This window comes from Micropterus salmoides, unplaced genomic scaffold (genome assembly GCF_014851395.1).
Source record: "Micropterus salmoides isolate LMB-PRFRI ecotype aquatic unplaced genomic scaffold, ASM1485139v1 Ms_hic_scaffold_13, whole genome shotgun sequence".
Classification (NCBI taxonomy): domain Eukaryota; kingdom Metazoa; phylum Chordata; class Actinopteri; order Centrarchiformes; family Centrarchidae; genus Micropterus; species Micropterus salmoides.
The window spans coordinates 33320477-33335276 of record NW_024040374.1 but is presented as its reverse complement, the minus strand read 5'-3'; the positions used below and the strand labels follow the sequence as shown (position 1 = coordinate 33335276).

The window sequence follows — 14800 nt, the reverse complement described above, 5'->3', positions numbered from 1 at the left end:
TCCATCACTTTGCTAGAGATTAATCTTGGTCTCATCAGTCCATAAGATTGTGTTCCACAAGTTTTGTGGCTCATTTTTCAACCTGGCCTTCCGATTCTTGATGAGTGGTTTGCATCTTGTGGTGTGGCCTCTATATTTCTGCTCTCTGAGTCTTCTTCCAACAGTGGATTGTGATACCTTCACCCTGCACTGTGGAGGTTGTTGCTGATGTCATTTAATGATGTTTTGGGGGTTTTCTTCACAGCTCTCACCATATTTCTGTCATCAACTACTGTTGTTTCCCTTGGCCGACCTGTTGGACGTCTGTTGCTCAGTACACCAGTAGTTTCTTTCTTTTTCAGGACATTCCAAATTGTTGTGCTTTCTATGCTCAATGTTTGTCCAATGGCTCTGTTCAATTTTCTCAGATTCTCAGCTTGACAATGTCTTGCTTTTCTCCCATAGACAGCTCTCTGGTCTTCATGTTTATGCAGTCTTTATAGGTTTGAACCAAGGATGAAACTTAGACTAGTCATGCAGAGCTATTTAATGTTTGGACAATCAACCTAAAAGGCAAAACCTGGGCAACAACAAACATCTGGCAGTCACATGTTCCAATAGTTTTGCTCACTTGAAAAATGAGTGGGTTTAAACAAAGGGTGGTATGTCCTGAGTTGTTTAACACATCTAGATGTGAATACCAGGAAATGAGAGCTGAAATTCTGAACTCTTGTCATCTTTTAATCTTAAAGCCAAATGTCTTTAGTGAACAACAAAAACAAATACTTTTGTATATAGTAAGCATATGCACTTATGGGATGGGGGGCACTCACTGGCCTCCCCACTGGTCCCCATGAGTCACATATGCATAACATACTTCTGAGTAATGTGACTGGATGCATAATATTAACACACATAAATGGTGAAGATTTGGGTTGGCTCTGTCTTTTAAAAATGGAGAGGTTCTTATAGAATAGTTAGTGGCTTACTACTAGCACAAATACATCGGCATCACTGGCCTGAATATTTGTGATAAAGTGGTTATATACTTAGTTTGATATGAAGTGAAGAGACTGCAAATGTGTGACAGGGGTCAGAATAAAATCTGGGTTCAGTTCACCATCTGTAACCGTTTTTCACTTTCTCCAAAATGTTTGTTCGCCTGACTCAGAATTTCCTTACAGGTGTGCACAGGAGGTGTGTTTTTAGGGCAGTGGTGTACTCCTCTTTCAAGCCCTGTTTTGTGTATATCGTTATAAATAAGGCTGCAGAGCGTTTTGAGTCTTCCTTCTGATAGTCCATGAAGATATTTTGCCAGTGGCACTGCCAAATATGCTTAGAGAAAAGAGAAAATAAAATATTACAACAGATTTTGATGAAACATCAGTACATATCGGCAGACAGACAAAGCTGGTTAGCGTAGCTTAGCAACTAGCAAAATCATGAGCCAAAAGTCTCTAAAAGTTGAGGTGGTGGAATCACAGCTCCAAGTGAATGATAATGCTGCTCCGTGTCTGCTGAATATCTAAGTAGAAAAGCGCTTGGCAACAACCTAATGACAAATTTAAACTTGTCTTAGTTATATAAATAGTTTTTGGCCACTTTGGACCTGCAGTACAAGCTGTAAACACAACACTGACATATTATCACCTTATCAGTTGAACATGTTACAAACGCGTGTTTGTGCCCACATGATGAATTAAAGTCCAACATTCACTCTCTTGCAGCTCTGTTTTTGGCTCCACCAGCTCCTCAGGGAAGTTTCTGGCTCGTTAGCTGCTAACTGCTCCACTGTGTTGACCAGCTAGTCTCTAACCGTGTCGGTCTGCTGTCTGCTGCTGAGCAGCTCGTGTACGGTGGCATAATCAGAGCTTATTTTCACTGAAGCAATAATCAAGTAAAACAGCAGAACAGGTGATAATTAGGGTTCATACCGCGTAGCGGTAGAACCCTTCTATGTTTGTGTGTTTTAGTTATTATTATTATTATTATTATTATTTGTTGTCTGCCGCACCGGCTCAAATTCCCGTGAGCTGGAATAAGCTAGAAACATGAAACTTGGGGGAATAACTGGAAATGGTGTGCATCAGCTTCCATAGAAATATGAACCCAATCGGCCACATGGTGCCGCTGTAAATAAGGCTTTAATATGCAAACTTTGAAAGGCCACGCCCCTTACACCTCAGTCCAATTGACTTGAAATTTCTCACACAGGTGCAGCTCAATGTGCTCTACAAAAAAGCCTCAAGTACTATTAAGGTCCGCCTATAAAGTTTTTACGCCATTTTGAATTTTTGGAAAATCACATTTTTGACATCTCTGATTGCCACCAAATTTTCAGTGAATCATTGGATCAAGCCTATTAAAAGTTGTATAAAGCATGTCGATATCTCAATTACTTTTCAAGATATGGACCAATGAACTTTGTAAGGGGCGTGGCTCTGGACATAAATGACCACAAATCAGCAACCGTAGAGCCGATCATCACAAAACTCACAGGATATGTTCAGATAGGTGCCCCGGATATACCTGGACATTTTGATGTGCATTCGTCCCTAGGGGGCGCTACAAGAGCAAGAAAGGTGCTTAGCATTACACAAATTACACTATAAATCCCATATTCATTCTCCAATCATCACAAATCTCTCAGGATGTGTCCTCATAAGTAACTGAAACATGCCCTGAAAGTTTCATTCAAATCGAACACCCGGGGGTGCTATAAATGCAAACAAACTGCAGGGGATAAAATGCAAATCAGGCTACAAAATACAAATTGTTTGTCCAATCAACACAAAACTTGCAGGATATGTCTAGATAAGGACCTCACACATACCCTGCAAGTCTCACTCAAATTGACCACTAGGAGGCGCTATAAATGCACAAAAGGAAGCTATTGATCATAAAATGTTTGTCCCATCCAGCGGTGCTACCAGGGGGGGCCACGGCCACCCTAATAAAATTGGTGGCTACCCCAGTGGACCCCCCCCAGTGAGGAGTATATGCATAAAATGCTTTATACTGTACATATGGGCCAGACGGTGTGTCTCCATCCTGCCTGAAAATCTCTTTCAACAGTTCACTGGAGCTGTGTGAAGTTCCCTCCTGCTTCAAACACTCCACAATCATCCCGGTCCCCAAAAAACCCTCTATCTCTGGATAAAATCACTACAGGCCCGTCGACATGACATCTGTAGTCTTGAAGTCCTTTGAAAGACTTCAAGTCTTTACCCCTTGCTGCTCCCCCTGCAGTTTGCCTACAGGGCTAACAGGTCAGTGGATGATGAAGTCAACTTGGGACTGCATCACATCCTGCAACACCTCGACTCTCCAGGGACACATGAAAGGATTCTGTTCGTGGACTTCAGCTCAGCGTTCAACACCATCATCTCAGAAATCCTCAGCACCAAACTCACCCAGCTCACTGTGCCAGCCTCCACCTGTCAGTGGATCACAGACTTCCTGACTGACAGGAGTCAGCAGGTGAGGCTGGGGAACATCACATCCAGCACCCGGAGTATCAGCACTTGCGCCCCCCAGGGGTGTGTGCTCTCCCCACTGCTCTTCTCCCTCTACACCAACGACTGCACCTCAGGAGACCCATCTGTCAAACTCCTGAAGTTTGCTGACGACACAACGGTCATCGGCCTCATCCGGGACGGTGATGAGTCGGCCTACAGACGGGAGGTTGATCAGCTGGCTCTCTGGTGCGGTCAGAACAACCTGGAGCTTAACACGCTCAAAACTGTGGAGATGATCGTGGACTTCAGGAGGAGCCCCCCACTCTGCCCCCTCTGTCTCTGATCAGCCACCTGTTTACTGGTTACCAATTATTATTTAATCATCATTCCCTATCTCAGTGCTGGTCACACTGTTCATACTGCTATATTGTCATATTGTATATACTGTTTACCAAACCCACCCACCTCAAGTACATAACACCTGCACATAATACTTATTCAATCCAGCATCCTTTGCACTATGGTCCATCACACTGTGTACATGTATTCATGTATGTGTACCTGTATATCACATCACGTCCAACATGTACATAATAATGGTAATAATAATTTACTCCTGCATCCTTTGCACTCTGCTCATTGGACTATTGTCTCAGTCTTTATTGTTGTTGTTTGTAGTGTGCATATATGTGTTCTCTACACTGTGGCCTGCGTTTGATTTTATTATTGTATTATTGTATAAGTAAGTGCATGGTGAGCAATGTACAATCCAGAGTCAAATTCCTCATTTGTGCACACATACCTGTCAAATAAAGCTGATTCTGATATTATGTAACTTCTGTGTTTGAGTTAAAATGTCTTAGCAGCATGTAGGTGTTGTCATATTAGGCTCTGTCACTTTAAGAGGATAACCTCTGACCCTGAGCTGTGATGGATCATGGTTGTTTGAGAGAGGCGTCTGATTCGTTCATGTAGATGCCTGTCACCTTTCTAAGCTTGTGATTGGTTAAGGGGCGGGCCTAACAGGCAGAGCAGAGTTAGGAGTCAGCCTGCTGCTTCCAGCGTGTGTTTTTCTCTGGAGGTAACTTAGCCACAAGCTGCAGCAGACAGAAAGGTGTAATTTAATAATTATACAGACAGTCAGTAGCCTGGCTGGTTTATAATAAGTTTGTCACTCTACACAGTTTTGTGTACTGTACTGTGTCTGAGAGCCGTGCTAGTCTGCAGATAGCAACAGGTTAGCAACATCGCTAACAGCCAGCTAACGTTAAACGGACACTGTCTCACTGACAGCGCCGTGCGTGAGCTGATAAGCACCTCTGGCTTTGAGGGAGATCATCCTGTAACTGTCTTCATCTTCATCTTTCTGAGAGGATTGCAAAACATGACACCAGCGGGAGTTATCTGGACGATGCTGTGAAACTGAGCTTACTTTAAAGGGTTAAACATCGCTGCCCAACAAACAGGCGGAGGAAACAGCTACGAGCTCAGTGAAGGTCGGATCGTAGCGTTTATTAAACTCTGCGGGCTCTCCTCCAGAAGTTTGCCCAGAGGAAAAGCCGCCGCTGCGCCTTTCTGCTGAAGTGAGCCTGCTTTGGTGAGTGAAGCATCGTTTATCATCCTGACTGTGTGCTGCAGCTCCGTGTATGGGACAAACTGTTGTGCTGGATCGGTTGATACCAGACTATGGATTGCGGTTGTTGTCATGTAGCCGCTTTCATGCTGCTTTATTATCCGCAATTATTATGGCAATATGCTGGCTGGCTGCGCTGGATGAAAGGTATGGAGCCGGGAGTGTAAATGAACACTCTCTCTTTCTCTCAATTCAACTTTATTGGTATGAATGTAATAACAACATTGCCAAAGCATCATATATACACAACATAAGAACAATCAGCCCCATACATTTCATTAAACAATTAAAGCGTAAAGTAATCAAAGTGTATGTGTGTTTGTGTTTTTTTTAAAAAGTAAAAAAAAGAATAATTAAAAATTTAAATTAAATAAATAAATAAAACAGTAAGCGTGTCTGTGTGTTTAAAAATATATATATTAAAAATAAAATAAATAAATAAAACCTCTCTCTCTCTCTGTGTGTTTGTTGACATGTTAGAAACATAGCAGCAAGAGAGAGTATTGTATTGTAGTTTTACTGGCATCTATATTTTCAAACCATTTCAATGAAATAGTATGGTCCCCACTCTCTAATAATACTAGTATTTACATATTGTATGTTTCAGTTAAATTATTATATAGTCTAATATGAAAGAAAGACATTTATGCTCCGTGATGTCTGTAATCCTGAGTGGGCTTGTTCCCAGTATATGTTTTGTTCTTTGCAGTCAGTGCACTCCTACAAATAAAAGCTGTAGTTGTTTTTTAAGGAAAAGGTCAACTAGCGTATTTGAAGAACTATTGCCAAACACATACAGATACACATTAAAACAGGATTTTTATGGCCGCTTGCTATAATGGAAACACATTTTTTACATCTCCTCCTACACCGTAGCTCCAATTGCCACCAAATTTTCTCTGGATCACCATTGGACTTTACATATATAAAGTTGTATAATACTTGTTGATGGCTCCTTTTGTTTTCACGATATTGACCAATAAACGTTTAAAGTGGCGTGGTGCAGGACATAAATAGACAAAGATCCACAACCGTTGGTCCAATCATCACAAAACGCAAAACAGGCTACAAAGTGCATATTGTTTGTCCAATCAACACAAAACTTGCAGGATATCTCTACATCAGCACCTCAGACATACCCTGAAAGTCAAATTCACACAATATTCAAATCCACCGCTAAGGGGCACTATAAATGCATCGTAACTGGACGTGGAATGATACAAATCAAGCTATGGATCAGAAAATGGTTCTCCAGTTGTTACAAAACTTGCATGGTTATGTTTTCTAACAATTTTGAACCGTATGTGTGAAATTATTTTAATGCGATACTGTGAAAAACGGTATGAACCCGCGAATCGCCGCTTGCGGCTATATTTCTCTCTGGGTTTGTCCGTGATTAGCGCAGTAGTGAAAGTAGCCATATGGTGGCGACTGTGTGTCATCTTGTTTTTCCACCCCCTAGTCGCCAACACTTGAATAATGCAGCTTTGAACATTTAAAGCTGTTTGTTTAAGAAACATTTTTGTTATGTTTGTTGAAATTCTCTTTAGATCCCAACAGCAGTAAATAAATCAAACGGTCTGACAATGAAATGATTGGCTGGTGTGTCTTCCTGTCTACTTACCTGCTGCACTCTGCCATGCACTCACTGCACATGACCATGTGTTTTGGGGGAGTGGACTTGATACTTGATACCCAAGTTTTAAAAAGTGACAGTTGATGTAGCAGTACTGAGAAGATGATCAAGTGTGACTACCTTGATTGCAGACAAGGAAATCAGGGCGGCTCAGTCAGTAAACTCTTATACTTTTATAGAAAGGCCTTTCCTGATTTTAGTTGATTTTAATGAATTATCTATTTTTCTTCTAACTGTATTTTAATCTCATAACTTTTCTTCCTGCTATTTCTGTTTTATTTTCATTGCTCTTGTGAGAGCACTTTGCAACATTGTTTTGAAGAGTGCTATTAATAAAGATTATTATTATATTATTATTATTATTACCTGGAAGTAAAAGTCAGAAATAACAGGGGTACCCGCGGGGTCTTAAAAGTATTAAAAAAGTCTTAAATTTCATATTCCAAAAATAAGGCCTTAAATTTCATTACTAAAGTATTAAATTGCGTTTACCAAGGTCTTAAATTTTTTCTTGACCTTTTGTATGATTTAATTAATGCCGTAACGTCATAAATGAATACTTCGTGTGTGTGAGACTCCATAATTTACTGTTTAGTGTGATGTTATACGGCAGTACAGGTAACATTACTGTTTACGTCAGTGTTCAGCTTTACGCTCTGAACTGTGGAGTGTTCACGGTGCACGAGCTCTGGCATCCAAGCGCTGGTGCGAATCAGTCAGTTAGAAAAGAAAACGTCTCTGACGGGCTACTAACGTTAGCTCGATTACTCAGAATGTGCAAGTGTCTGAAATTCAGAAAGCCAGAGATACGAACAAGTTGGCGGGCGACCGCCATAGCACAACAAGCTGATCGGCATGCGAGCTGACGGAACAGCGGAGCTGGAAGACCCGCAGAAGGTTCCTGGTCAGTGAATGATACAACAGCAACGGAGAGACAGGTGTGTTTGAGACGAGGACCGTGTCTGTGTGTCGGTGTGGCGCCACTGTTGCAGTTCTGTGAATGGAAACATCCGACATGCTAACACTAAACTTACATCACCCAGAGGGGCCGATCACCGGGAAGAGGAAAAAACAAACCGGAGCCCAACTCCTTATCCCCGCTGCTTTCAAGCCAATGCTAAATAATACAATCAAGCAGCCTTTAGATGCAAAACCAGAACAGGATGAATAATCACTGAAGCAACTGGCATATTAAATTTCATTACCTTATCCAGCCAAGGTGTAACTAACTGTAGCAACTCATACTGCACAATTTATTTTGTATTTTTGATTTCACCCCATAAGAGTTCTTGGTGCACAAATATTGTATTCATATGTGTCATTTACACTGGGAATACATCACTTTTTTAAAAGCATTTTTTTAAATAGGCCTATGTTCTGAAAAATTACTTGCAACAAGAAATGTTAAAAAAACAAATGAAAATACTTTGAGAAAGGTTTATTTGCACAATAAGAAAACATGCACTTTAAAGATAGAAGAAACAAATGTGGATTGTTCAAAAAAGTTTAAGCTAAAAAAATCTGAATCACTTTATATAAATAAAAACAATTCTATCATAAACTGGTGCAGACAATGTCTCCAGAATGCAGGAAATTAATTATTATTAATTTAATGCTCAAAAAATTCTAGGGGACCCCCAGACCCCCCATTTTTATATTTCAGCACTGAGTATTTCATCAAAATAGTTAAAATATCTTCTTGTCTTGTTCTCGTGAACCCAAGATTGTGAATCGTGCATGTGAGCTAAGTGTATCGTCACACCCCTAATCTGAACCCCTATGTCCACACCACTTTTCAACACAGCGACGTCCTTGATTCACATCAAAGTACAAACACACCCCAAAAAGCTATAGTGTGTTAAATATTAATGTATTATTATAAAATGTTTTTGTATGTAACTTCGTAAAATAATTTTCTCTGGCTTAAATTAAATCAGATTTTTCATTAAAAAAGCAGTGAAGTTGGTATTAAATTTCATCATAGGCGGTATTAAAAAGGTCATAAAAAGTCTTCAATTTAACTTTGAGAATCCTGGGGGTACCCTGAATAAAAATCCTTTAATCAGCAGCACAAACTACAGCCTACTTTGCTTGTCTCTATCAGGTGGTGGTGCGTGGGTGGAGTAACCAGGGTCTTCGTGATGAGCTCTATATCCAGCTGTGTCGTCAGACCACAGAGAACTTCCGCTACGACAGCCTGGAGAGAGGCTGGGAGCTCATGGCCATCTGTCTTGGCTTCTTCCCCCCCACACCCCGCTTTCACACCTATCTGGAAGGCTACATCTACCGACACATGGACCCGCTCAACGACACCAAGGGTGAAGGGGCAGCACACACACTCAGCCATGAGCTGAGTAAAAAAAACAAATAAAAACTACAGTATCACATGTCTCTAAATTCCTCCCACACGTCCAGATGATTGCTCAGTAGGTACTACAGGAATATCTGGAATTCTTACCCCATTCTTACACCTTGTTCCCTACTGGTACACCATTAGTACAAAACATTATACCGTTTCTCTGCAGTCATTTCTCTGGGCTGTAATCTAGAGTGCTCAGCCTTCTCATATTTTTGTACATTAATACTTTTTTTATTATTTAATCAGGCCCTGACTGTGTAGGTCATTTAACATATAAGACCGTGTTTCGGTAGATTGTGTGGGTTTTCCCATCAAAAATGTATTTTCATGCAAACAGCTGAATAGCACTTATTTTTTGGCATTGCAACTTCAACGCCACAAGCTTATAAATACAGTTATACACTGCATTTTGAAAACAAAAAGAATAGTCAGGGTTTTTGTAATGGGGGAATATTGATCTGACCTGCACTGAGGACTGTCTTTGGGGAACACTGGGATCAAGTATCAGATAAGAGGGAAACTGATACAGATATATAATCCAACAAATATCTCCAGACCTGTTACTACTCTTATTTTAAACAGAAAATTAATTACCTGCAAACCCAAATGCTATGTAGAACATCAGCTGCTTAAGCAAAGTATTGACAAAAATGAAACTACAACATCCCACAACCACTGTTCACAAGCAGGAGACACGCTGAGAGACAGCAGCAGTGACTGTCTTAAATTAAATAACTTACCTGATAGTGCATTTTACGTGTCAGGCACCTTAAAGCTGTACTGGTGCTCTGCTTCCCCCTACAGGTGAACACATGAATAATAGATTACTCTCTTCAGCTCCAGTGTTGGAACCGAATGAATCACAAATCAGACCAGTCCGCTTTGTTTTCCTGCTTGCCAGAATGAAAGGTTGTGAGCTTAAATGAGCTGGAGAACTGGTTATTATTAGGTTTAGTCACTGGAAGTACTGGGATGCTGTAAATAAAAATTGTTTAATCAGGATTAAGGTCCTAAAATAAATTTTTAGCTTTGGTATATTTAATATACTTAGATAAGCCAATAAGATGTGTTTTAATATGAAGAAGGTCTGAGCTCTACACTTTCACTTTTAGTCAGCAGTTAATCCTCTGGGTCTGCTTCACTTCTGACCGAGCCCTTATTAACACATTCCAACATCCTGACCTGAATGAAATTGTTTCTGTTGAATCAGTATTTGTGTGCAAAATATGAAATTTTCTAATAGTGTAAATATGGCTTCTTTTTGCTGTTGCTTCAGGAGTGGCCATTAGCAGCTACGCTAAATACTGCTACAGGAAACTGACAAAAGCTGCTCTGACTGGAGCCAAGAAGGTAAGCACCTTTGGCTCTGTCTGTCTTCTGCTCAGATCAACATCAACGTGTGTGTTATGATGCTATTCTATATGTTTCCTATTGTGAACATGAAAAAGCCCATCTAACAATGTGTTAGTCCGACTCAGTACTTTCTGACTTCTCTACCTTTTATGTGTCAAGACCATCGGTTCCTACTGAAGGTAGACAGCACAAATAGTTTCTAGTTAAAAAGACTCATTAATCTCCTAAACATTATAACAAATGTTACTCAAACAGGAGGCTGCAGTGAATGCTCCATATTTGTATAGCGCCTTTCTAGTCTTTTTTGACCACTCAAAGCGCTTTTATATACACACTATCACATTCACACACTGAGCCTAAGTGCTCAAACAGAAACTAACATTCACACACATTCATACAATGGTGGAACAGCCACCAGGGGCAATTCAGGGTTCAGTATCTTGCCCAAGGACACTTCAACACTTCCTGGAGGAGCTGGGGATTGATTGATTGATTGATTGATTGATTGATTGATTATTTGGGACAGCAGGACAGTGTGGGACTGAGTCAAAATCTACTACAATGTGTGCTCATTCTTGATAAATCTTACAATCTTTTTATAATTCCTGTCCCGGGAGAGGGATCCCTCGCTCTGCCTGAGCTGTCTTCCTTTTCTCCCCTGTCCTGAGACATTTTAAACAACAGTGTGCTCCCAACTTTGTGTCAACAGTTTGGGTTTGTCCCTGTGAACAAACCCAGCTCCAAAAAGAAATATGATGGAACGTGTTGAGTTTTTTCAGATTTTGAGAAAGGAGAGGCTGGGTCCGATGAAAATTACCAGAAAATTTAATTAAAAAATAAGTGAATAAAATATGGCATTACAGAACAAACATAAAACAAAAACACTGCAGTGGCCTGGAACGTTGTTCCTCTCTTCAGATTTACAGCTTACAGTCCCGATTCTCACAAAATGAGTTGTTTATATCCTCCAGGTATGTGGGCGGGTCCTTTTTCCTCCATAGTCATTGGTCGTTTGGTTGCTTTCTTCGTCACCCAATTAGGAAGGGTGTACCATTATTGTATTCATTACTTTTGGTCAGACAAAGGAGCGCCAATCCCAGATGTGAAACCCCCTTCAATCTACAGGAATAAACAGTCTTTTGCTCTAAACTAATCATAGTGAACAACAGGGCTTGTCTACAAAATGGTTGACACCCTATCTTAAGTGTCAATGAAACAGTTAAAACAAAACAGTCCTTCTGGCACTAAACAAAGAGGTGTCAGTTTTCTTCACATTACAAAGAGGAGAAAAAATGGTTTAATCAACATTCTGATGCAATCGTCTGGCCTAAAACACAGCAGGTTACATTTTTACATTTACTCATTTGGCAGACGCTTTTATCCAAAGCGACTTACATTTAAGGAACAACATACAAGCATCAACAGAGCATCAACTACAGATCTACAACTGACAATACATACTAGTAAGAGCAGCAATAAATACTAGTAAGAGCTCACAGTACATATCACATCAATGGGGTAGATACCTAGGGAAGGAAGTAAGAGTTAGCAAAAAGTGCAATCAAAACAAAAAGTACAATCAATACAAGATCATTGTAGGGGATAGAAGAAGAAGAGCACAGGAAGTGCATGTTAGAGGTTAGGAGTTAGAGGTGTTATAAGAGGAAGTGTTCTCGGAAGAGATGAGTTTTCAAGAGCTTCTTGAAGTTAGAGAGGGACGCCCCTGCTCTGATGGCGTGTGGTAGCTCGTTTCGTCACAGATGAGAATAGCCGGGACTGGGATTGCTTTGTGTGAAGGGATGGCAGAGCCATTCATTGGAGGAGCGTAGTGGCCGAGAAGGAACGTAAGTTTGTATTATGGAGTTTAGGTAGATGGGTGCAGACCCAGTAGTCACTCTGTATGCAAACATTAGTGACTTGAATCTGATTCTGGAGGCCACGGGGAGCCAGTGGAGGACACTGAGTAATGGAGTGACATGAGTCCTTTTGGGCTGATCAAAAACCAGACGGCGCTGCTGCGTTCTGAACCATTTGTAAGGGTTTCACCGCACAAGCTGGAAGACCTGCTAGGAGGGCATTACAATAGTCGATGCGAGAGATAACCATGGCCTGTACCAGAAGCTGGGTGGCGTACTGAGTGAGGTAGGGCCTGATTTTCCTTATGTTGTATAGAGCAAAGCGGCATGACCGAGAGACAGCAGTAACATGGTCTGAAAAGGACAGCTGGTCATCAATCATGACACCCAAGTTTCTCACCACCTTGGTTGGAGTGATGGTTGCGGAATCAATTTGTAGTTTGATGTTATGGTGGATAGATTGCTTGGCTGGAATGACCAAGAGTTCAGTCTTAGAGAGGTTTAGTTGAAGGTGGCAAGCCTTCATCCATGCAGATATGTCCGAGAGACGGTCCAAGAGACAGTCCGTGATCTGCACCGAGACAGTGGGATCGCCTGGCAGGAAGGATAGGCACCTTTTAGAAGACAGAGGAAACTGAAATACCTTTGGTAAGAAATATCAGCTTTGTTGTAACTTTTTAAACTCTACAAATGTGACTGGCCACAGAGACCTGACCATCAAACACCTTTGGAAAGAACTGGAAAGTGGGCTGCGAACCAGGCCTTCATCAGCCACCATCAGTGTTGGACCTCAATAATGCTCATGTGGCTGAATGGGAGCAATCCTGTTCCAAAATCTGGTGGAAAGCTTGAAAACAGAGGAGTGGAGGCTGTTACAGCAGCACATTAATATCCCTGGTTTTGGTATTACATGTCACGTATGTGTGTGTGTATATGTGTGTATATGTATGTGTATGTATGTACAGTGGGGAACAAGTACTGTATTTGACACAATGCTGATTTTGCAGGTGGGCAAACGGGGGCAGCAGGTGACCCGCAGCCACAGATCCAAACTCCACAGCTCCAGAGCCAGAAAACCTGCAGGAAGTGATAGGAGGAGAGAGGAGAGGGACGAGAAAGCACAAGACTACAGGAAAGGGGAGAAGTTGTGTTAGTAACATGCAATAATGGGATGAGGTTGCATACAGAGGGAGAGAAAGTAGAGGAGAGAGGAGCTCAGTGCATCATGGGAAATCCCCCGGCAGTCTAGGCCTATAGCAGCATAACTAAGGGATGGTTCAGGACTCACCTGAGCCAGCCCTAACTATAAGCTTTATCAAAGAGGAAAGTCTTAAGCCTACTCTTAAATGTGGAGATGGTGTCTGCCTCCTGAACCCAAACTGGAACCTGGTTCCACAGGAGAGGAGCTTGATAGCTGAACGCTCTGGCTCCTAGTCGACTTTTGGAGACTCTAGGAACCACAAGTTCTGGGGCGGCTGTGGCTCAGGAGGTAGAGCGGGTTGGCCGTTAATCGGAAGGTCGGCGGTTGCGTGTCAAAGTGTCCTTGGGCAAGATACTGAACCCCGATTTGCCCCTGGCGGCTGTTCCGCCAGTGTATGAATGTGTGTGAATGCTAGTTTCCGTTTGAGCACTTAGGCTGAGTGTATGAATGTGTATCACTGGTGAATGCAGATGTAGTGTAAAAGCGCTTTGAGTGGTCGAAAAGACTAGAAAGGCGCTATACAAGTACGGAGCATTTAGATTTACAAGTAACCCTGCATTCTGGGAGCGCAGTGCTCTGATGGGGTAGTAAGGTACTATGAGCTCTTTAAGATAATTTAATTTCTTTAAGATAATTTAATTTCTTTAAGATAATTGACCATTAAGAGCTTTGTAGGTAAGAAGAAGGATTTTAAATTCTATTCTGGATTTTACTAGAAGCCAGTGCAGAGAAGCTAGGACAGGAGAAATGTGATCTCTTTTCCTGGTTCCTGTCAGAACATGTGCTGCAGCATTCTGGATCAGCTGAAGAGTCTTAATGGACTTTTTCGAGCAGCCTGATAATAAGGAATTGCAGTAATCCAGCCTAGAAGTAACAAATGCATGGACTAGTTTTTCTGCATCATTTTTAGACAGGATGTTCCTGATTTTTGCAATATTATGTAGGTGAAAAAAGGCGGTCCTTGAAACTCCAAGATTCCTCACAGTGGTGCTGGAGGCCAGAGTGATACCATCAAGAGAAACTATATCTTTAGATAATGCGTCATGGAGGTGCTTGGGCCCCAGAACAACAACCTCAGTTTTATCTGAGTTTAACATTAGAAAATTACAGGTCATCCAGGTTTTAACATCCTGAAGGCACATTTGAAGTTTAGCTAACTGATGAGTTTCATCTGCATAACAATGAAAGCTTATGGAATATTTCCTGATAATTGCCTAAAGGAAGCATATATAAAGTGAAGAGGATTGGTCCGAGGACAGATCCTTGAGGAACTCCATAAGCATGCATGGAGGACTCATTAACATGTACAAACTGAAATTGATCTG

General features: G+C 41.3%; 1 protein-coding gene across 1 annotated transcript in view; it reads left to right on the top strand.

Moving 5' to 3' along the window:
- Nucleotides 1-14800, top strand: part of arhgap39 (Rho GTPase activating protein 39) — a 190439-nt gene that overhangs the window by 167144 nt on the left and 8495 nt on the right. Inside the window, exons 6-7 of the mRNA XM_038716888.1 lie at nucleotides 8811-9024; nucleotides 10342-10415. Coding sequence (XP_038572816.1) covers nucleotides 8811-9024; nucleotides 10342-10415 — 288 coding nt within the window. The remainder of the gene's footprint in view (nucleotides 1-8810; nucleotides 9025-10341; nucleotides 10416-14800) is intronic.